General features: G+C 43.2%; 1 protein-coding gene across 1 annotated transcript in view; it reads right to left on the reverse strand.

Annotated features, from left to right (window-relative positions):
* Window positions 1-24200, reverse strand: part of DNAAF5 (dynein axonemal assembly factor 5) — a 66938-nt gene that overhangs the window by 20088 nt on the left and 22650 nt on the right. Inside the window, exons 7-11 of the mRNA XM_083153148.1 lie at window positions 14396-14539; window positions 10663-10831; window positions 5688-5835; window positions 2637-2787; window positions 786-942 (exon numbers count right to left, since the gene is read on the reverse strand). Coding sequence (XP_083009274.1) covers window positions 786-942; window positions 2637-2787; window positions 5688-5835; window positions 10663-10831; window positions 14396-14539 — 769 coding nt within the window. The remainder of the gene's footprint in view (window positions 1-785; window positions 943-2636; window positions 2788-5687; window positions 5836-10662; window positions 10832-14395; window positions 14540-24200) is intronic.

Consider the following 24200-nt stretch of genomic DNA (forward strand, 5'->3'; position numbering starts at 1 on the left):
GGAAGTTAGGATTGTTAGATTGTAGAAGGGTCTGTGGGAAATGATGACTATGATTACAAAGGGAGGTCTTAGAAGGCATTGGGAGGGTGTCGGGATGCAGGGGGTGGTATCGTGTTGCGGGTGGGGTCGCGCTGCAGGGACTGAGATGCGCTGCGGGAGCTTGAATGCCCTGCGAGCCGGAGACAAGCTGCGGGTAGTGTGGCTGAGGAGCGAGCCGTGCTGCAGGGGACACTCTGCGGGGGTCACGCTGCTTTAATATTGTAATCCAGCAAATTTGGTAATCCTGTAGTGCTGGAACAGACGATGCTGGATAATCTGTGTTCAACCTGTATACTCAGTTTAAGATGCTCAACACTAGTTTATGTGCTTATGGTGCATCCCCTGCCTTATTGTGTGCATTACTATGGGCTCCATTGTGTGGAGAAACGTGTAGTGGGTATAAAAGGTCTATGACAAAGCCTAAAATGAAGAGAATGTGCGACTTGGTTTCACATTTAATGTGACCCTGCCACCAATTAAATGCAAGTGAAATACAAATAGACTGTCAGTAGAACTGTGACCGCTGACAGGTAACAGGACATACAGTCACTTTGTCACCATTCACAATGTCCATTGTCAAACATTATGAATGCTGACAGCCACAATGGAGCTGTAAGTGAAATGTTTACCATCTCCTGTCTGTCTCAATGTCATAACCTCTATGCAGCAATGAAACATCGGTCCCTCTCTTCCACCTTCCACCAGGTAATACACACATGCCACAGGTAACGGCAGACCACACATACCAGGGTAAATCTTGTTCAGCTTCTCTGGATCCAAGCGATGCTCACCGGCTGCCAATAGAGCCCTAACAATGCGACATGACATCAGCCGGCTCATCTTAGAATCTTCCTCCAGAGTAACGAGTACTTGGGGTATCAGTACGTCCATTACCTGGAGAATCTGCAAATAAACAAATAGTGGCGTCAATACACACAAGGGCCGATTCAGAGCTGCACACAAATTGGTGGCAACTACACTTGAACTCTGGGCCGGATACAGATATTGTTGGAGGTGCAGCACTGAGCGCAAAGTACCAATGGTCAGTACTTTGGGGGTCATTCTGGTTCACTCGCAAAGGCAAATTCACTCTCAGATGGACAAAACCATGTGCACTGCAGGTGGGCCTGATGTAACATGTGCAGAGAGATTTACATTTAGGTGGGGTTTGTACTTCAAACGGATATCTATATTGCAGTGTAAAAATAAAGCAGCCAGTATTTACCCAGCACAGAAACAAAATAACACCCAAATCTTACTCTCTCTGCACGTTACATCAGGCCCACCTGCAGCGCATATGGTTTTGTCCATCTGAGAGTGAATTTGCTTTTGCGAGTGAACCAGAATAAGCCCCTTTGTGCATGCAGCAGACCCGTGTCGCGTATGTGCAGTATGGCTCCACTATAGCTGCAGACATCAGTAGATTGATAGTGCGATCACCTTTTGGATTGGGGAAGGGGTTTGTTGGCCAACATTTGCCAATATAGAGGAGTGTCATCTACATTTCGGGGGAGTGCCGAGGTCAGCACCACTGCTGGAGGACGGGGAACTCCTGGCACCTTGGTTGGTGCTGTGGGACCAAGGTTTGCATGTCCTCATAAGTGGATGAATAAGGGGATTGTGGTTGGAGGGGATACGGTCACTAGGTCTACAAGCATTAGATCAACAAGCATTAGGTCGACATGGGGTTTTTCACTTATTTTTGAGCCGACATGTGCCGACAGATGGTATTTCATGCCCTACAATCTACTAGGGCATGGTGGGAGAATAAAAAAGTTTGCCCAAAGCATGGCGAGCGCAGCGAGTCATGCGAGGGGACATGGTGCTACGTTTTAGTGTCTATGTCGACATTTGGGTAAAAAAAAGGTGAAAAACCCCATGTCGATCCAATGACCCTGTCGCCCTAACCCATGTTGAACTTCCGTCCTGTCGACGTTCATGCATGTCAACCTAGTTGGTGTCTATCCAATGAGCCACACCCAGATGGAGACGGATCTGTATTTATTTGCGATAACTATATACAACTCTTAATCCGCCTGATTGTTCTGCGCAGGTGTCTCTCGCACGACAGCAAGAACTGCAGGAGTCATTTCTTGTTTGCTCCCATAAAGAATCACCATCTAAGTATTAGTGAACTTGTACTTGACATATTCACACTGACCAAGTCTGAACCATACAATAATGTCTACAGGTTGGTGCTTCCCCATCAACAGATGTAACCACACTCATTGTTGCAGCTCCAATCACCATGTGCGACAAATGTGGCGATTGGCTCCATCCCATTGGCACACTCATGCACCGAATTCGCTCCCGTGACTAACAGAAACGTATTGAGCGGTGATGGTGCGGCTTAGTGACTCCCCACCACAGGTGTGACACTGGCACGCCAAACTAGCACCAGCCGCCGCGGGTCGGCAACAATGTGCGTGACTATATCTGTAAATGAATGAAGATCATGTTGGTGCTTCAAAACATACCAATAGTGAACATATGATTCACCACAAACAATGTGTGTACACTTAGGAAACTATTAAAAGTATTCCTGGTAACAGAGAATAGAGAGGAACTCTTGCATTGGGATTGTGGGTATACTGTACCTCTTGCTGTGATAGAACATCACTCTGGAAGAGCACCCAGAGGCAGGAGACCGCAATTGTGCGAATGGCTCCTGCTGTCCGCCCAGCCTGCCACGTCAGATTAGGGACCAGCATGTCCTTAATGACCGTCTCTGAGTAAATATGGAACTGCCTGGGTGCGAAACAGATAAAAGATTAGATGGAGGGACAGTTCCTCTATTGCATACCATCACCATTACCAACATTTTAATCATTAATCTAATTGTAACCATTAGTAATCAATACAAATCTGTTCCTTCATCACTAGGATTGTCATCCCTTATTATGATAAGACGTTATATATTGTCGAGTTAAATGATTTGGCGCATGCGCAAAAAAATAAAAAAAGGTTACTTGCGTATGCGCAATAGACCTGCAGCGCCGATGGCAGGGGACAGAACTGGGGGCTGGATTGGGAATGGAAAGGGGCAGGGCTGGGAGTGGGCAGAGAGCTGCAGCCATAGACGGCGCAGATCTGAGCATATTTTTAACTGAAAAATTACCATCGCAACAACATTTTTTTTTCATTACCATTCGATGGCGGCAAACATTGGAATGGCAAAAACACTACCATCGGCAGTAAACCATCAATGGTCGGTAAACATCGACCATCAATGTCCATCCCTACTAAACACTGTAAACAAAACATATGCGGTCTAATTTATTGGGCATAGACCACAAGGGGCTTTGGTATATAGCCCACAAATGAGGATATATATACCCCATGCGCACCCTAACTTGGTTTCGCCAAGATGCAAATTGTTCCTATTATTTGCTCCTAACTGAATCAGATGCATTGTGAGCACCTAATACGAACATCTGTTTGTTTATACACAAAGACAACGGCATAATCCTGAAATACTAGAAAAACTCAATATAAAGTGTATCTGCTGCCTAACAAGCTGGGTACACCTGAATAGATATATCGCCAATAAAAAGTCAGTTTAAACTCTTTTGCCAGAACTGTAACTATGGTGTCCTTGTATCCTCTATTCACATATTTCATGTACAAATCTTATTTGTGGAAAGATCATGGTAAGAAAGTTATTAGGGGCCTGGCGTTATATATATATATAGTCTATAGAGCAGGGGTTTCCAAACTGTGCGCCTAGGCTCCCTGGGGTGCTTCGGAGCACTTGCAGGGGTGCCTCAGGTTGGTGGTCCAGAACCAATTCAAGTTATTTATAGTCAATGTAACAGACAAAATCAGTGCTTGTGGCTTCTAGTTTTAAAATATATGGATAAACAGAAGTGAACCTATATAACTGGACCTAAGGATGACCTATAAGCACAACATATTTAATTTAATATTGTTTTCTGAAATTCTCAGTAGCAAACTTTGAACGTAGGGGTGCCATGACAAATATTCCTATAATCTAGGGTGCCGTGATTCAAAAAAGTTTGGGAACCACTGCTATAGAGGCATGTTGCTATGTTGGTAAATGACAGTCTTCCAGTAGGGGGCACTGCAGTACAATTTATCGGTCATGTCAGGAACGTAACTTGGCAGAAGCAATGTCCGATGCCTCATTTAAAGAGATGCTGCAATCCCCTTTCAAATAGAGAGAATATTCAAGTCTAGCATGAAATTCCCACACACTAACACAACACAGTAGTATCAGTTTAACAAAGGTCCATCCAATGGGACCATGCCACTGCCTGACACGAGCCACCAGAATGCCCATTTCACAGCAGGAAACGCAAATTCCAGAGCTGGAAATGTATATTTCTATGTAAGTATATTAGGCATAAATGACATGATCTGTGACCATTTAGTTACTAGGGAAGGATTTGAACAGACTGGATAATGACCTACCTCTGTGTGCCAGAGTCTCAGCATCTGAAAAGCACGGAGCACTTTGAAGATCTACCCACAGCAAGGAGTAGGACATGCTCAGTGCAACATTACCAGTGTCATTATACCCCTTTCTAACTAAAAACTCAGGGCTGTCCTAGGTAAGCGAACACTTGTTTAAAACCCAGCTCACACAGCAGGCTGGACACGGGTTAATGGAAGGTCTTTCCTCTGCCGCCAGTGTTGGAGAGAGCATCTCCAAAAATGGATTCTCCTATGTCTTTTAACAGGACCCAGGATGGATAACCTGGATCATCCGTTCACTTGGGCAAAGAAAATGTCGCTTGGGCAAAGAAAATGACATTTTTAAAAGTCTTTAATCAGATAAGAACTGGTCAAATTATAACAGATCAGTTTAAATAGTTTAGAAAGGTGTACATGTATGTATCCCGTGTCCTACACATAATAGAGTCAGCCATATTGCGGCATAAACCGACTCTCAAGAGACTGTAGGTCAACACTTTGTTCCCACAAAATGGCTACCTCCATTTTGTGTAGCCATTATGGGCATGCAGTCCTTCTGCATCTCATCCATATTGACTGTTGCACGAGCTAGAAAGAGTCACGTATATGCAGCATTTCCAGTAATGTGTCAGGCCTATAGATTTTGGCTACAAGGGTTCACTTTTTTGGGAGAACATTTTTCCATACTTCCTTCCTGTAGTCATTTTTCAGAAAACAAGGCTTAAAATGGCTGGTAAGAGGATACGTCTCAACTTTGGACTTTACCACAGTATATGGGCCCACTAAACCTAAAATACAAAGTTCAATTCTATAACAATAAACAAATAACAAAAAGATATAACCCAACTAATTTGGGCAATTACCATAAGGAAAGGTATTTGATCTGACACATATTATTCCTGTGCACAGCAGGCTTATCTGTAATCCCATACAAGGAAATTCGCCCCATGTGTTTGCCCTCTTAGTATGGGATTGGGAACATATAGATTTGTAATTGATATAACCTGATTAGATTATTTGGGACTCTAAGTGGCATACTTGTGCATTGTTTTCTTTTAGTAACTCAATTAAATAACATTTCTGTGTAGGACTAGACAGAACAATACGCCTTTCAGGCATTCCTGTCTGCAATATTCTATGATGAGTGCCCAAAACCCTATGAATGAGCGCTTATTGTTTTATACTGTGAAGGAAGTGACTGAATCCCAACAAACCCTTTAGAGTTGACGGTTTCGTTGGCTTTCAGCAGAAGCTTGGACAACATGGTGAAGGGTTTCAGGCGCATCTGCGGCTCTTGGGTTGGCTGAACACAGGTCTTTAAAATGGACATTAAGAGGCCGAGGTGCTCTCCAATGACAGGGCCTGAAAAACACATCATGTAAATATTACAGTATTTTTCTACGTGCTGCAAACAGAAAGTACACCTATTATATACGTAGTATCTATATCACAATGTATATATCAAGGTTTCCCATCCTAGGTGCTGTTAATGGCCATTTTCTGAGACAGTCTGGGGTTTCTTTTAGTAGCAAACTGGAAAAATACAGTATATTATTGATCTTTTCAACAACAAAAATAGTATTTCATGACCTTTTTCTTATGTACTAATGGTTATGAGTGCCTCACCCCACAAGCAAACTGGCTTGTTCTCCTCTATGCAGCTATAACAAAAATACGTACTGTATTCCCGGTGCGAAATTAAAGGGCTGCCGAAGTCCCGCCCCCACGCCCCCCCCACCCCACCAGCCAACAATACATCTCCGCACATGTGTTTATTATGGGTGTAAGGGTATATATATGATGGGGTGTGGACACACTGCATGACAAATACACTGTATTGCATTAGTGTATGACAGCCATGACAAGTGTGTAAATTGTCACTTAAGAAGGGTTAACACCCTTAAAGTTGCAGGTTATTTTCTTTCAAAAAAATCTATCTTACATGTAATGTTTTAATTCCTATTGTGTCTTTGCTTTTGTATGGGGAAGGGAACATTTGGAATGCCGTTTATATGCCCTTTGATTTTACATCTCACCCAACAGCTACAAAGTTCTCCCAATGCTCGAAATAAACTTATGTTGCTATAGAGAGGTGAGTGGAACAGAGACAGCTTCTCTCCTAACCCGGGAGCCAGGCAGCACAGACCGCCCCCCAGGAGAGCCAGCAGGGGACCAGGTATACACTGTACCCGATCGTGCATATGTAATGATCGGGTGCAGTGAATATATGAATATCTAATGAGCGGCTCTCGGCCCCCTGCTGGCTGCTCCGTGTAAAAAAAAATATATATATATTTTTTTAACTTAAATACATATTCATGTGCTATAATGAATAAAAATAGCATGCCCCTTCACAGAATAAAATTCCTGATTTTTTTACCCAAAATGTAAAAAAAAGTTCACTTTCCACTTCACCATGAAAAGATGGCGATTTGCTACACGGAGACACACAGCGAAAATCACTTAGAAAGACGGCGAGAAGTGCACGTTGAATAGGGTGATTCGCTTTCTGACCCAAAAAAATCACCTTCCAACGCGAAAATAGCACAAATTCGCAGTGAAAAAGGGCGAATTATCTTCATTGAATACTGCCCTATGAAATTGTAAAAGGTATAGTGACCTCATTGATGCATGAAACCAAACAATACCTTCCATCTCAGGTATGAAGTTAAGCATTCCATTGATATTGGTTCCGCCCTCAATAGGTGACGTGGATAAGAAAAACCAAATCCCTGATAGCAACCTGTGGCCAGTGAAAACACAACTGTTTCATTTAACCTGTATATTTTCATTTGAAAATAGAAAATTATAATTTTATTTTATGGGTCATCTAAATGGATAGCCTTTAAAAAAAAAATAGAATAGGAATGAAGAAGAAACAAAACTGATTTCCTTAAAAGAAAAAGCTAAGAACAAGGAGCTGGGATCAAACACACTTCAATTACTGAATATAATCATCTTCTGTCCTTAGGGAAACAATTACCACATAGCACAGCAGGGAGACAGACATCTACCCCCTTGGCCAAGCATTCCTACCACATCATGTACATATTAGGTTATGAGAATAGGATATTATTACTGTAAACAATGCATTATCTCCACCAATGAGAAGGCTACAATCTAACATCTGCTGATTGGTGAAATGTTTAAAGGTGAGGTGGACAATATGCAGATTGGTGGGTGTGGGGGATTCAACTACATAAAATAAAAAAACATTCACGTAAAAGGTGTAAGGGGCTAAAAATCTTGCACATGTGGAGCAGAAAGATTTGCTTTTTCTAGATCTATTTATAAAACACACTAACCCTCATATGTGCATATTACAGAGAGTCTTTGTGAATGGTCAAAGAGCGACTTTGCTCGCTAAGAAGTCACATAAAATGCAATCAATGAATCATGCAGGGTTATATGAGGTGTTGGAAAATGGATATTAAGGGGATGATTCGGCACAGTTTCTGAAGGCGTTCGCACAAGCAGGGGAGGGGCAAATGGCGGCTGCGGGGGAACGCCCAGTGTTTTATGGGAATGCAGGCGGGTCAATGCTTGCTCAGCACGGGCAGCTGACGTCACATGACTTCAGCCCCTGCCATGTATTTAGCGACCATCGAAAGATTTTTCTCCCTCGCATGCGAGGGGATGTGTTCTCCTACACATCCCCTTGCATGGTAGCAAGGGGATACGGGCAGCTGGCAGGTGTTCGTAGGGCAGGCTACGAGTATACGCAGTCTAGCGTACAGGTCTGAATCAGGCTTCGAAGTTTAGAACGGGAATAGAGTAACACTTTTTCTGTTCCGTGAGTCAATTACTTTGTCTGCTTTAGAACTCCTCCTGTCAATCGTATTCACATGTGTTATACCACACAATACAGTGTATTAGCAGCTGCCCTAATGGGAGTGCGTGGGCATGAAACATTGTAAATCTAGTTTGATGTAATCGGTATGGGACATTGCCTATAAACACACATGGCGAAACAAATAAAAGGACACTGAAGAAAGAGAAAGTCTGTTGAACACTTTCATCCCCATCAATATTTTCTTCCATCAACTTTATCTAGGTCAAGCATGTGAACTATTGACCGTAAATCTACTGACCAATACCCAATGCTATTGGCCATAGTGTGGCAAACCAGACATGATAGGTACAGTTATGAAGCTATTGATTATAGCCTATACGGAGAAATAGCCTAACACTATAACCGGGACGTAATGGGGATGATTTTGTTAAATGTCCAATTATTGTCGCAAAAGTCTGACATTTTGCAAAGTCAGCCATTGAAATAGTGTCTAAGTTCACTAAAAAAATTGGATGTTTTCATCTCCCAATAAAAGCCACATCGGACGCAGAGGTTTCGCCTATGTTAAACATACATCTTGGCCAATGTAATGGGAGCAGAGTTAGAAAGTCGGACATAATTAGAGCCGTTGTTTTGAGGGGGCGAGTTGTTTACAATTACAGCACATTTGTAACATAAACATTTCTTAAATCATTTTTCAATTAAAATTATAGTTTGATCTCTCAAAATAGCCAATGCACTATACATATAATTTGTTATGTAGCAGAACATTTTGTATGCAGACAGTCACAATTAGACACAGAATATAGGTATGCCACATATTTTAAACAGCAGAAGCTGCTTGTGCATCCTAACCTGTTGTGAATAAGATGCAGTGTACATGTACATGACATTTTTTTCAAAAATGACATACTATAAATCGCTCAAAAAAGCTTGTGCTGTATCATTTTGATTTTTAAGTTTAGAAATAATTTTAACCCTTTAAGTGCCATCCTCTCTGTGAGAGATGCACAAAGTATCTGCTAAAAATGCCTACATCTCTGTGAGATGTGCAAAACACCTGCTAAGAATGCCAGCATTGATCACATTTGTTATATAAATTCAAATAAAAATAGGTTTACAAAAAAAAGATTATATTTCCAATATAAAAGGTAAAGATCACTGGTCATTATGATGAAAAAAAAAATGCTTGCTTGGCAATTTTCACACCAATTTTGTCAAATTCACTTGGCACTCAAAGGGCAGTATTCAATGAGAAAAATTCGCCATGTTTTATGGCGAGTTTGTGCTATTTTCGCGTTGGAAGGAGCATTTTGCTCTCCAAAAGTGAACCACCCTATTCAATGTGGTATTTTTGCCTTCTTTTTAAGTGATTTTCGCCGTGTCTCTCCGTGTAGCGATTCTCCATCTTTTCATGGAGAACTGGAATGCGAACTTTTAAACTAAAAGTTTTTTTTTTTTTAATTTTGGTAAAATCAGGATTTTTTTTTCTGTAAAGGGGCATGTTATTTTTATTCATGTGCTTATAGCACATGAATATATATTTAATTTTAAAAAATATATATATTTTTTTTTTTACACAGAGCAGCCAGCAGGGGTCCGGAGCTCTCGAGCCGCTCATTAGATATTCATATATTCACTGCACCCGATCATTACATATGCATGATCGGGTGCAGTGAATACAGGGTCCCCCACTGGCTCTAGGGGGGGGGGGCAGCTTGTGCTGCCTGGGTCCCGGGGAGCCCTCCTCCCCTCCACATATGTTCTGGGGCAGCCAGGGAGACTTTAATCTCCCTGGCTGCCACCGTCCCCCGGCTCCCTGCCAGCTCCCTGCCGCGGATGCTCGTCCGCTGCAGGGGTTAAGACTCGCCGCGAGTGGCGGCGAGTCTTAACCACATTTAATAGTGGGAACAGGAGTGGCAGCGAGCCCTCCGGAACAGGGCGATTGCATGGCGAGAGAAAAAATCTCTCGCCATGCACGGAGAATTTTTCTCATTGAATACTGCCCAAAGGGTTAAAAAATGCTTGTTACTAATGTGCTGTAATTGTGTTCTAACTAATTTGTGCTCCATTACATGCCAGCCCGCAACTGTTATACTATACGACGGTTTGTGTGAAAAACGTTGACCGTTCCTGGTCGAAAATGCCGATTTGCATTCGGAGCACTAAAGACACACGGCATTACATTGGTGGAGTCCCGGGGGAAAAAAATCAGACATTAGAATATCCAACTTTGTGCGTCTCAGCCTCTTTAAAAAAAAAAAGAAAAAAAAAAAGAAAAAAAAATGCCATTACATATTCCCTGCCTATGTATCTGCACATTTTACAGTCCAGGGTTTTTCAAAATTGTAAATCCAATTATAAACCAGGACCAGAAATCTATTTGGGATCCTTACCAGACTCTGAGATGAGGACCTCAAACTGTGCTCGCTCTATGGAATAGCTGGTCCACTGATCATGACCTGCAGATGCCCACTGCATCAGCTGCTGCATATGGTGTCTGTATAGCTCTTGAGGGCCGCTCACACCTTGAACCTCTGCCAGTGACTGCATTACACCTTGAACCTGCACAGAAAGATACATAGTGGCCTGTAAGGTTAGCGGCAAGCTGAGGCTCTCAGAGCTAGTGTCCAGCATTGATACTGTCTATGTGCATAGGAGAGTAGACAGGATTCTGGTGGCTGAGATAGGTGGGATGTAGAAACCGAGGAGCACTATACACTATGGCCCTTATTCTGGTTCACTCGCAAAGGCAAATTCCTTCTCAAATGGACAAAACCATGGTGGGGCAGATGTAACGTGTGCAGAGAGTAAGATTTGGGTGGGGTTTTACTTCAAAGTAAGATCTATAATGCAGTATCAAAATTAAGCAGTCAGTATTTTCCCTGCACAGAAACAATATAACTCCCCCAAATCTAAATATATCTGTGCATGTTACACCTGCCCCCCCTGCAGTGCACATGGTTTTGTCCATTTGAGAAGGAATTTGCCTTTGCGAGTGAACCAGAATAAGGGCCTATGAGGGGTACAAAAGATGCACATGTGATTGGACATGATATGATTCCAGTGGAGAACGCAGAAATATTGATATCTTTAAGTAAACAGAATGTATTCTGCAAATGGGGTTAATAGGCTGATTTGGTCCTCACACTGGTGTGTGTGTGTGTGTGTGTGTGTGTGTGTTCTTGCAAAGTGTGAGGACAGATTCAGCTAGAGAACATTGCATTGCTGACACTGCGTCTGCTTTTCAATGGTCCGACAAGCAGAGATTCGTGTACTGTTGCCGACAGATTTATTAAGTCTTCAGAATAATGATTGCACAATACATATTTGATATAACGGTTGCATATTGGAGGTTTTTGTTCCCTACACAAAAACGACACATGCAGCACAATGAGCTACAAATGTGCGTATGTTAAGTCATCACAATTACAGACGTGGAACTGATGAACATTTTGTACAAAGGCTAAAAGTTGGTACATCAATAGCAACCAGACATGGGTCACAAATGAAGACTGACATTATGATTAATGTCCAGCAGTAATGTGAGGCTATGGCTAGACAATTCCGTCTGGAGCCCGATGTTCGCTTGTGATTACATCCATTTGCTTCTCCCTCCTTCGCAAAAAGCTTACTCTGCAACTTGCTGTAGCAGCAAGTGCTGGTGCGGACTGCTCAGCAGAGGCCTGGACCGCTATTAGACAGAGACTACCAGACAGTCAGCCAGGGCTAGGCTGTCTAGCACTATTCAGCCATAGCGGCATATGCTCTCTCAGCTTTTGCTTGTAGGTCTTCAGGAGACCTTGCCCCTCCCGGGAATAAGTCTCCCCCTTCTTCATAACATAAAAAGCCAAAAGGTTCAAACCACAATGAGCCAATTTGTAGCACAAAACAGACTAGCCTTGTGGTAGGAGCGTCACTGGACCACAACTATGTAGTTATCCCAGGAAGATTTTCAGGGGCAGTAGGAGTTGGGACATATGGCCTGGTTCTGACCCGATCGCATGGCTGCGAATTCTCAGGCCGGGCAATTATCGATGGACTGACTGCGCATGCCTATGTCCTGTAGTAGGCATGCGCTAGGCCATCCCGCGATAAAATCCTGCAATTTTTTTATTTCTTTTTTTAACGTTGGCTGTTTGCAGGGTGATTGACAGGAAGCTGGCATTCGGAGGGTGGTACCAGCCATTTTCTGGGAGTGTCAGGTTAAGCGCAAGCGCCCAGACATTTGGAGGGAATGCGTGTGATGTCATCTCCGGCCCCGATCAGCCTGTTCCTATTGTTTCTATTGCAGTGGACCAAGCCCTGGGCTACGCGCAGCGTGTGGCGTCTTTGGCGTGTTCAGCGTCTCCACTTGCAATCCAACGAGTTTCGAAGCTGCAGGGCTTCCAGCTTCTAGCCCTGCAGCTTCGAAAAGTGTTGGATTGCAAGTGGAGACGCTGAACACGCCAAAGACGCCACACGCTGTACACGCTGACCGGAAGTAAGAACCCTGAACTTCCGGCACACAGCGTACTGCCGAAGAGGACTGCGAATCAACTACAGATGCTGAAGGGAAGGTAAAGTTAGGGAAAGGTAGCAGCAAAACACCTCCCAGCACTGCACTGCAACGGACCACCGGTAGTCTCATTTCCATCTAAAGTCACGGCACCACAGCAACCACTTAAATACCCATAAAAAGGGCTGTAAACATTCTTTTAAGTTATTTACATGTTTTTATATAGGTTTTATAAAAAACGGCACGCACAAGTTTTCTAACCCCCAATCACATATATTCAAGCACTCTATTTTTCTTTCAATTTGTGGAAGATCTGATGTTTGCTGTGCAGTGGCTTCTGTGTTGCATTACATAAAACCGTACTGCATTTACCGCACCTGCTGGACATGGTTCTTACAATAGGTTGCCGACATGTGGACTTCTCCTGCCCCTGCTGTTTGGGGCATAAGGAATGTTACAGATAAATAAACTATGAGTGACTGGACACTGACAGCAAATAGATCAATGAGATTTTATTGACTTCAGTACTGAGTAGGTCCACTACACGATTACAGCAGATGCCCTTTTTGGCAAACTGTCCGCAAGTTCCTGGACCACAGCAGGAGGGATGTTTTGAGATTCTGCCTAAAGCTCAGTGACCAAACGTGACACTGAAGAAGTTTAAGTTGGCTTAGAATACACTAGTCGCTCCAATTAGTGCCAGAAGTTCTCAGTGTGGTTAAGATCTGGACTCTGAACTGGCCAGTCCAGATAAGTCACCGAATTTTCTGTAAAGCCAGTTAAACAGGCCCAGCTAATAACTCCACCACCTCCACGAATTACTGTATCCACCGACGTCAGACATTCTCCTGACAATCGTTAACGTGTCCATCTGATCTGCAATGTTCATACCTTCACGGACCCATGTCTGCTGCAGGAGTACACCATTTTGCTTGTGCGGGGGGTGTCCAATCACTTGTGTCTACAGGGTATATTAAAGGTGCAATAATCCCTTATAACACTGTAGTCCTACTTTTAGGCAATACATCGTATCGGTTAAGGCCCATACACACTATCCAATGTGTGCATACACACTTGCCGATGCCTGCTCTGAGGTGAGCAACAGCAGGGGGGACTGACGGCCCTGCAAATGTTAATGATGACCTCCCTCATCCGGACATGCCTGGACGAGGAAGGGGGTCATTAACGATGCATGTGAGTGCGCTTCTTTAACGACAGGGAGTGCACACAGTAGGCGATATTGACCACAACATGGCTCAGAAAGCCCTTTATGAGTATATTATTGTGTATGGACCTTTACATCCAAGCCATTTTCTCTCATACTACTGTCCACTATGTTGTGTCCAGTACAGGACTTTACTTTTGCTTAGTCCTTGGTTTTTATTAAAGTTAACAATAAAAGGAATATACAGTATGCACAAGAAGACCAGTATGGTAGAGCAAAGTTACAACACATTATAAACCACAAGGGGGCGATGAACGTATGAACATTTACTAAAGTATATACAAAAGCCAAGTAGTAGAAATAAAAATGAACTTGTCTAATTAGTGAGTAACAATAAAATACATGTAGGTGATATGTAGTGAATAAGTAGAGAGGTGATGGAAAACATATAGCAGTATATTATTACCTTTTCATAGAGGGTTTCAGAGGCTGGGCTGGCAAGTATTGTTATCAGGACCTTCATACAATGCAGGCTGATGTCTGTACAGTGCTGCTGGCATACGCTGATCAAGGACTCTATGCAGCAGAGAAACTGATCCAGGTACAACACCTGTCAAATAAAAACATAGAAGGAACATTGTCTAGAAGCAGAGATGAGAGATCTAGATGTCCTTACCTATAAACTAGTCTAACTCAATTAAAGCACAAATGATACTTCTCAGTCATGGCATACCATGCATACCATTACAGCCAGCCAGAGATGAATGTGCGATTATTCTGCACAGGCAAACAGATCAATGCCTTCCAAATATGTAAAAACATCTGTACTCAAATTACAAGGCAAAGACTCAACAGGACAAAATAACGCTACATTCGGGTCACAATGGAACCCTATGGGTGCCGGATGACTCACCAACAGTCTGGATTCCGACGGTCGTTTCTCCTACACACACAATCCCGACTGTCATGAGCCAGATAGTCAGAATCCAGACTAAAACGGGCTAATTTCCCTCGTGTGGGTCCACGACCACCATAAAAAGGGAGAACAGAATAGGTCGAGCCTGCAAGGGGCTTGAATGCACTCTCCCCCGTCGGGCTCCCGACAGTCGGAATTCCGATATCGGGGAAACGACCATCGAGAGTTATACCATACCCCCTATCACCAGTGCTTTCAAGAGGATGTATTCGTACAATAGTCATACTAAATATCGTATACTAAAAAAATTGTATGAATACTAGGTAACGCTGAGTACACACTAGGGTGGCCAATCCTGGGATCGGCGGTATCCCGGGATTTAAATTAGGATCTAGGATATTAATGGTTCTGCACAAGGGCAAGCCTATCCTATTTAAGTTCTACACGCATAACCCTCTGAGGCACTTATGTATTATATAACCTACCTTCTGGACTTGTAACTTGGTGGGACTGCTATGCTATTACTGGTGCCTGTGCTTGTGTTTCCCTCCTATATCCCTATAGATTGTAAGCTTGCAGCAGGGCCCTCCTACCCCCAAGTCTGTTGTTACCCAGTTTGTTTTATCACCGTCTACTATTGTAAAGCGCAACGGAATCTGCTGCGCTATATAAGGAACTGTAAATAAATAAATAATAAATAAATACGGGCATAAGGTTCATTACAGGTGCCCGGAGGCAAAATAGAAGGTGTTTCCTCCCAAGTGGTCCAGGCTTGCACATGTGCTGACATACCAGCAACCCGTCAATGAAACAACTGGGAGAATAAAGATTTGTTATTGGAGCTAATGGTGGCAATAAGTCATCTTTATTTTCATGTGCTGGCTGCAAATGATAACGACACTGGAGTGTTTTGTGTTTTTTTTTTTAAATCAATGTTTAGAGAGATCAAATTGTGAGAGATTAAGCTCCAGCTAATCAGCTTCTGTCTTCCATTTTACAGGCTGCATTGGACAAATGAAAGGAGCGGATTGGATGGAACATTTTCCCTCACAAGATTAGATAAGTCCGCTCCCCAAATATTTAATTTTAATAATTAGTGCATTGTCTTAAACAACTTCTGCTCTCCTTTCTTTCATCATATAAGACAACTGCAGAGCTGCCGCTCACTATATACACACACTTAGATCTGTTATCACACGTCTAGAGACTCTTCAGCTCAAGGGGCCGGCAAAGAGGGTTCGTTCTTTCTTTCTTGGTGCCCCTTTGACAGCGGCCTGCATCAACTATCTCTGTGCCTGTGCCTAATTGAATTCCCCCCTCAGTCACATACAAATTAGCTAGCTAGCTGCTTAGAATTAGAATAGTAAGATGCTATGGAAAGCAGTCTACTTCATCGTTCATCTGTTTGTAATACCGGCGGCCCCCAGCGATGATGTGGGAGCGTGCATCCGCATTTACACCTCAACTCTGACCGGCTTTTGAGCTGAAATCAGCTCGAACCGCAAAACCGAGCTGCTTTCAGCTCAAAAATCGCCCAGTGTGTATGGGCCTTAAACTGTGGGAAATCTCCCACACTAAATTGCTCAGAACACATCTCTTGCTCAAATCTCACAGTGTGTATGCCTATAATAGAATAAAGTATTGTATTGGTACTTGTGAGTTATCCGGGCGCCCGATTTTTTGATTGTATGCCTTAAGTTAAGGCATACAATCAGATGCGATGCGATGCGATATCGCATCGCATCGCATGCGACCATCGGATGCGATGACCCGATTTTTCCATAGGAATCAATGTTAAAATGATTCCTATGGAAAAAGGGGTCCTTTTCATACCCCTACTATCCAAGTGGGCATGGAGTTGGATATAAACCTGTGGCGAGCGTAGCGAGCCACCGAGCCCGAAGCGTGGCGAGCGAAGCGAGCCCCGCGAGGGGACGGTATTCCGTGTCCCCTCGCGGGGCTCGCTACGCTCGCCACGCTTCGGGCTCGGTGGCTCGCTACGCTCGCCACAGGTTTATATCCAACTCCATGCCCACTTGGATAGCAGGGGTATGAAAAGGACCCCTTTTTCCCATTGAATTCCATGTTAAAATGGACTCAGTCCATTTTAACATTGATTCCTATGGAAAAATCGGGTCATCGCATCCGATGGTCGCATGCGATGCGATGCGATGTCCCGATCCGACCCGATTTTGAAATCGGGCGCCCGGATAACTCACAAGTACCATTGTATTTTATAAAAAAAAAGTAGTCTAGCTCAGCTAAATTAGAGTATCCATGGCATGCCAAATGGGGCAATTTGAGGATATATGTATGTAAAAACATGTATATTAAAAAAGAACTCCACCACCGCATTTAGTTTTTAAGCCCAACAGGCTAATGAATGCCTTTAACGGTTCCATGCTGATCTCCGCTTTGCTGTGAAGGCTTGGCCTAGCTCACACAAATGGCAGTGTGGTTGGTACACTTCCACCCTCTACTACAACTATGAAAGGGAAGACAAGAGGGGAGGGGCATCGACAACACTGCTGTCTGTGTGAAAGAATAGCCCACAGCGGCAGGTAATAGCAGTCCCAGGCCTTCAAGGAATTGTAAGACTTGCCAAATCAGCCAAAGAGCGTTGCGCCACCAGAAAGTTATCTTAACCCCTTCCTGACAGAGCTAGTTTTTGCGTTCCTGACAGAGCCATTTTTTTCAAATCTGACATGTCTCACTTAAGTGGGGATAACTTTTTTTTGCTTTTACTTATCCCAGTGATTTTGAGATTGTTTTCTCGTGACACATTGTACTTCAAGTTAGTGGTAAATTTTCGTCAATACAGTCTGTGTTTTTTTGTGAAAAATACCAAAATATCGTGAAAAAATGGAAAATTTAGCGATTTGCAAAATGTTAAATTTTCTGCTTGTGAGACAAATAATCTTACCACTCAAAATAGTGAATAACTAACATAGACCATATGTCTACTTTATGTTGACATCATTATTTCAACTTCCTTTTAATTTTTTGGGACACTAGGAGGCTTACAATATGAATAGCAAATTCTCAAATTTTCAAGAAAATTTCAAACACTGATTTTTTTAGGGACCAGTTCAGTTCTGATGTGACTTTGAGGGACTTGTATGTGAGACACCCCCATAAATGATGCCATTTCAAAAAACTGCACCCCTCACAGTATTCAAAACAGCATTTTGGAAGTTTGTTAACCCTTTAGGTGTTTCACAGGAATTAAAACAAAGTGTAGGTGAAATTTCAAAATTTCTTTTTTTTTGCAGATTTGCAATTTTAATACATTTTTCTAAGGAACACAGTACATTTTACTAGAGAAATGTGACTAAAAATTGATTCCCCCAATTCTTTTGTTTTCATAAATATCCTATATGTGGCCCTAGTGTGCACGGTGACCAAACCACAGGCTTCATAATAGAAGGAGCACCTACTTGATTTTGGAGCCTCCTTTTTATGGGATTATTTTTTAGGCACCATGTAGGTTTCTAGGCACCATAAGATGCTAAAAGTTAGGAACCCCCCCACAAGTGACCCCATTTTGCAAACTACACCCCTCAGGGAATTCATCTAGGGGTATAGTGTACATTTCAAACCCCCAGGGGTTTCACCAATTGTGGTACAACTGGGCAGTGAAAATGAAAAATTATTTTTTTTACACAAAAATGCAGTTCTGGCTCCAAATTTGTCATTTTCAGAAGGTATGAAGGAGACAAAGCACCCCAAAATCTGTGCCCCAATTTCTCCCGAGTACGGCAATGCCTCACATGTGACCAAAAAATACCAGTTGGGTGCATGGCAGGACTCAGAAGGGAAGGAGTGATTTTTGGATTTTGCAGCTCAGATTCTGGTGGAATTTTGGTGGGTGCTATGTCGCATTAGCAAGACCCCCCAAGCACCAATACAGTGGAACCCCCCCACAAGTCACCCCATTTTGAAAACTACACCCCTCAGGGAATTCATCTAGGGGTATAGTGTACATTTCAAACCCCCAGGGGTTTCACCAATTTTGATACAAGTGGGCAGTGAAAATGAAAAATTACATTTTTTTACACAAAAATGCAGTTCTGGCTCAAAATTTTTCATTTTCAGAAGGTATGAAGGAGAAAAAGCACCCCAAAATCTGTGCCCCAATTTCTCCCGAGTACGGCAATGCCTCACATGTGACCAAAAAATACCAGTTGGGTGCATGGCAGGACTCAGAAGGGAAGGAGTGATTTTTGGATTTTGCAGCACAGATTCTGGTGGAATGAATGGTGGGTGCTATGTTGCACCAATACAGTGGAACCCCCCCACAAGTCACCCCATTTTGCAAAGTACACCCCTCAGGGAATTCATCTAGGGGTATAGTGTACATTTCAAACCCCCAGGGGTTTCACCAATTTTGATACAAGTGGGCAGTGAAAATGAAAAATTACATTTTTTTACACAAAAATGCAGTTCTGGCTCACAATTTTTCATTTTCAGAAGGTATGAAGGAGAAAAAGCACCCCAAAATCTGTGCCCCAATTTCTCCCGAGTACGGCAATGCCTCACATGTGACCAAAAAATACCAGTTGGGTGCATGGCAGGACTCAGAAGGGAAGGAGTGATTTTTGGATTTTGCAGCTCAGATTCTGGTGGAATTTTGGTGGGTGCTATGTCGCATTAGCAAGACCCCCCAAGCACCAATACAGTGGAACCCCCCCACAAGTCACCCCATTTTGAAAACTACACCCCTCAGGGAATTCATCTAGGGGTATAGTGTACATTTCAAACCCCCAGGGGTTTCACCAATTTTGATACAAGTGGGCAGTGAACATGAAAAATTACATTTTTTACACAAAAATGCAGTTCTGGCTCGAAATTTTTCATTTTCAGAAGGTATGAAGGAGAAAAAGCACCCCAAAATCTGTGCCCCAATTTCTCCCGAGTACGGCAATGCCTCACATGTGACCAAAAAATACCAGTTGGGTGCATGGCAGGACTCAGAAGGGAAGGAGTGATTTTTGGATTTTGCAGCTCAGATTCTGGTGGAATTTTGGTGGGTGCTATGTCGCATTAGCAAGACCCCCCAAGCACCAATACAGTGGAACCCCCCCACAAGTCACCCCATTTTGCAAACTACACCCCTCAGGGAATTCATCTAGGGGTATAGTGTACATTTCAAACCCCCAGGGGTTTCACCAATTTTGATACAAGTGGGCAGTGAACATGAAAAATTACATTTTTTACACAAAAATGCAGTTCTGGCTCAAAATTTTTCATTTTCAGAAGGTATGAAGGAGAAAAAGCACCCCAAAATCTGTGCCCCAATTTCTCCCGAGTACGGCAATGCCTCACATGTGACCAAAAAATACCAGTTGGGTGCATGGCAGGACTCAGAAGGGAAGGAGTGATTTTTGGATTTTGCAGCACAGATTCTGGTGGAATGAATGGTGGGTGCTATGTTGCACCAATACAGTGGAACCCCCCCACAAGTCACCTCATTTTGCAAACTACACCCCTCAGGGAATTCATCTAGGGGTATAGTGTACATTTCAAACCCCCAGGGGTTTCACCAATTTTGATACAAGTGGGCAGTGAAAATGAAAAATTACATTTTTTTACACAAAAATGCAGTTCTGGCTCAAAATTTTTCATTTTCACAAGGAATGAAGGAGACAAAGCACCCCAAAATCTGTGCCCCAATTTCTCCCGAGTACGGCAATGCCTCATGTGTGACCAAAAAGTGGCAGGACTCAGAAGGGAAGGAGTGATATTTGGATTTTGCAGCACAAATTCTGGTGGAATGATGGTGGGTGCTATGTCGCATTAGCAAGACCCCCCAAGCACCAATACAGTGGAACCCCCCACAAGTGACCCCATTTTGCAAACTACACCCCTCAGGGAATTCATCTAGGGGTATAATGTACATTTCAAACCCCCAGGGGTTTCACCAATTTTGATACAACTGGGCAAAATTACATTTTTTTACACAAAAATGCAGTTCTGGCTCAAAATTTTTCATTTTCACAAGGTTTGAAGGAGAAAAAGCACCCCAAAATATATGCCCCAATTTCTCCCGAGTATGGCAATGCCTCATATGTGACCAAAAAATACCAGTTGGGTGCATGGCAGGACTCAGAAGGGAAGGAGTGATTTTTGGATTTTGCGGCTCAGATTCAGGTGGAATGAATGGTGGGTGCTATGTGGCATTAGCAAGACCCCCGATGCACGGTGAATTGATGGACCTAATAATCCATAGATGTGTGGTATATTTTAAAACACTCCTTTATGCAAAGGCCGGGTTTGTCAGGGCAAGTTTCACAGTGGAAAATAGTTTCCTTTCTTATTCCCCTATTATAACAAACTTTGCACCTTTTTTGTGTCCTGCCCTTTTTTGCAGTGGAGGGGATTTCGTTGGGAAAATGCTGCCCTGGTACAATACGGGGGCCAGTACTAGAAGTACTGGGGCCCTCTGCCTGCTGGTTCCCAAATATCAGGCCCTTTATGACTTCCTCTTGAAAGTGCATAAATGTCCCCCTCTGGCCGGTAGAACGGAATAGCACGTAAGCGTTATACAGTGCCATCTGGATGATATACACGGCCAGCTTCTTGTACCAGATTTTTGTTTTCCGCAGGGCACTGTACGGCTTCAGTACCTGATCTGAAAGATCCACTCCGCCCATGTACCTATTGTAATCCAGGATACAATTAGGTTTTGTGGTGTGGGTACTGGTACCTCGTACAGGGACGGAGGTGGTACTGTCTCCGTGAATTGTTGTCAGTATAAGGACATCCCTCTTGTCCTTATATTTGACCAACAACATATTTTCAGTGCATATTCCCCTGCTTTCACCCCTTCTCATTACTTGGGCAATGTGCGTTTTTGGGAGGCCTCTTTGGTTCTTGCGCACAGTACCGCAAGCTGCTGTACCTCTTGAACCAAGGGCCTTAAACAGGGGGATGCTAGTGTAAAAGTTATCCACATAGAGGTGATAACCTTTATCCAGGAAGGGGTGCACTAAATCCCAGACAATTTTTCCACTAACACCTACGAGGGAGGGGGGGCATTCTGGCGGTTCAATACTTGAATCCTTCCCTTCATATACCCTAAACCTGTGGGTGTACCCTGAGGTGCTTTCACACAGTTTATACAATTTTATGCCATACCTTGCCCTCTTATTGGGAAGGTACTGGCGGAATTTAACCCTTCCTTTAAAATGTAAAAGGGACTCGTCCACACAAATGAATTGTTGGGGGATGTACATCTCCTCAAATTTGGCGCTGAAATGATCAATGACCGGCCTGACTTTGAATAGCCGGTCAAAGGTGGGATCATCTCTGGGTGGGCACTGTGCATTATCGCTGTAATGCAGAAATTTAAGGATCATCTCAAAACGAGTCCGGGTCATGGCCATACGGTAAAATGGGGTGCTGTACAGAACATCTGTACTCCAATATTGCCTAATTTCTGGCTTTTTTACTATGCCCATATGAAACACCAGACCCCAAAACGCCATCATCTCTACTGCATCTACAGGGGTCCACCTAGCAAATGATGACGTGGGGTTTTGAGCAATAAACTGCTGGGCATATAAATTAGTTTGGTCCACCATTAAATTTATAAAATCATCAGAGAAAAATAATTTGAAGAAGTCAATTTCTCTGAGACCTGTGGAATCAAATTGGATTCCTGGGATGGCCAAAAACTCAGGAACCTGGGGCTCAAAATTGGCTGGTGGTGGGATCCATACGGGATCAATCATTGGGGGGGGGGGTCTCAGCTGCTCTACGGGGGCGTCTTTGAGGGGGTCCCTCATCACTAGAGGAGGAAGATGAGGTTAACACAAATCCTTCAAATTCCCCGCTTGCATCACTGTCTGTGTCACTGTCAGAGGCAAGCATGGCATATGCCTCCTCCGCTGAGTACATTCTTCTGGATGACTGGGATGACATTTGGGATGACCTTTGGGATGCCATTTTTATTTTTGTGTTTGTGGTTGTGAAATGTTTCAACACGTGTATAGTGTAGGGGGGGTACAAACTTTATTTCAACCAGGTAGTGTGTATGTAGTGCAGAAAAAAAAAAAAGGTCCTGCACCAAAAATTGAGCACAGATGTTAGTCAGTAACGACCGTCACTGAACAGCGCTCAAAGGCAACAGGAATTTATTAAAAAAAAAAAAAAAAAAAAAAGGTCCTGCACCAAAAATTGAGCACAGATGTTAGTCAGTAACGACCGTCACTGAACAGCGCTCAAAGGCAACAGGAATTTATTAAAAAAAAAAAAAAAAAAAATCAACCCTGTGCCGAAAAAGCTGATCAGTGATGTACGTCACTGATCAGCGCACAGTGGCCACAGGACACCCACAAAATCACAGTGTGTGTAAAAATACCCACAGCACCCTCAAAAAAAAAAAAAAAGGTGAGGGGCAGCAGGTGCACAACCTTTGGTGCAACTGGCAGGTATATATTTCCTGCAGACACAAAATATAGCACTCTATCACTCTCTGTCACTCTCTCTCTCTATCTCTCACTATCTATCACTCTATGACACTGCAGCACTGACAGGAATTTAAAAAACAAACCCCTGCACCCCCAAAAAAGTTGCTGATCACCTCAGATATAGTGATCAGCACACAAAATTTAGCACTCTCTATCACTCTCTCTCTCTATCTCTCACTATCTATCACTCTATGACACTGCAGCACTGACAGGAATTTACAAACCCCTGCACCCCCAAAAAAGTTGCTGATCACCTCAGATATAGTGATCAGCACAAAAGGCGGGGGCAGCAGACACAAAATTTAGCACTCTCTATCACTCTCTCTCTCTATCTCTCTATCTCTCACTATCTATCACTCTATGACACTGCAGCAAACCCCTGCACCCCCAAAAAAGTTGCTGATCACCTCAGATATAGTGATCAGCACAAAAGGGGGGGCAGCAGTCAGTTATATAAAAAATATATATCACAATCTGTCACTATCTCTCTATCTCTCTCTCTCTATCTCTCTCTCTATCTATAACTCTATTACACTGCAGCAAAATATAGCACTCTCTGTCACTAGGCCTCTCTATCTCTCTCTATCTCTCTCTATCTCTCTCTATCTCTCTCTATCTCTCTCTATCTCTCTCTATCTCTCTCTATCTCTCTCTATCTCTCTCTATCTCTCTCTATCTCTCTCTATCTCTCTCTCTCTAGCTAACTGCAGCAGCACAACACAGCACAACACAGCACAACACAAGTAGCAAGATCCAGGCAGTGATCAGGTAAGTATTTTGCACGGATCAGGTCAGTATACTGCGGCAGCCAGGCACGGTGACCACACTGCACGCAATTCCAGACCGGAATGGCGTCTGCAGTGCAGTCACCGTTAGTTTAAACC

The sequence above is a fragment of the Crinia signifera genome, chromosome 7, assembly GCF_055691185.1.
Source record: "Crinia signifera chromosome 7, ASM5569118v1, whole genome shotgun sequence".
NCBI classification, from domain to species: Eukaryota; Metazoa; Chordata; class Amphibia; order Anura; family Myobatrachidae; genus Crinia; species Crinia signifera.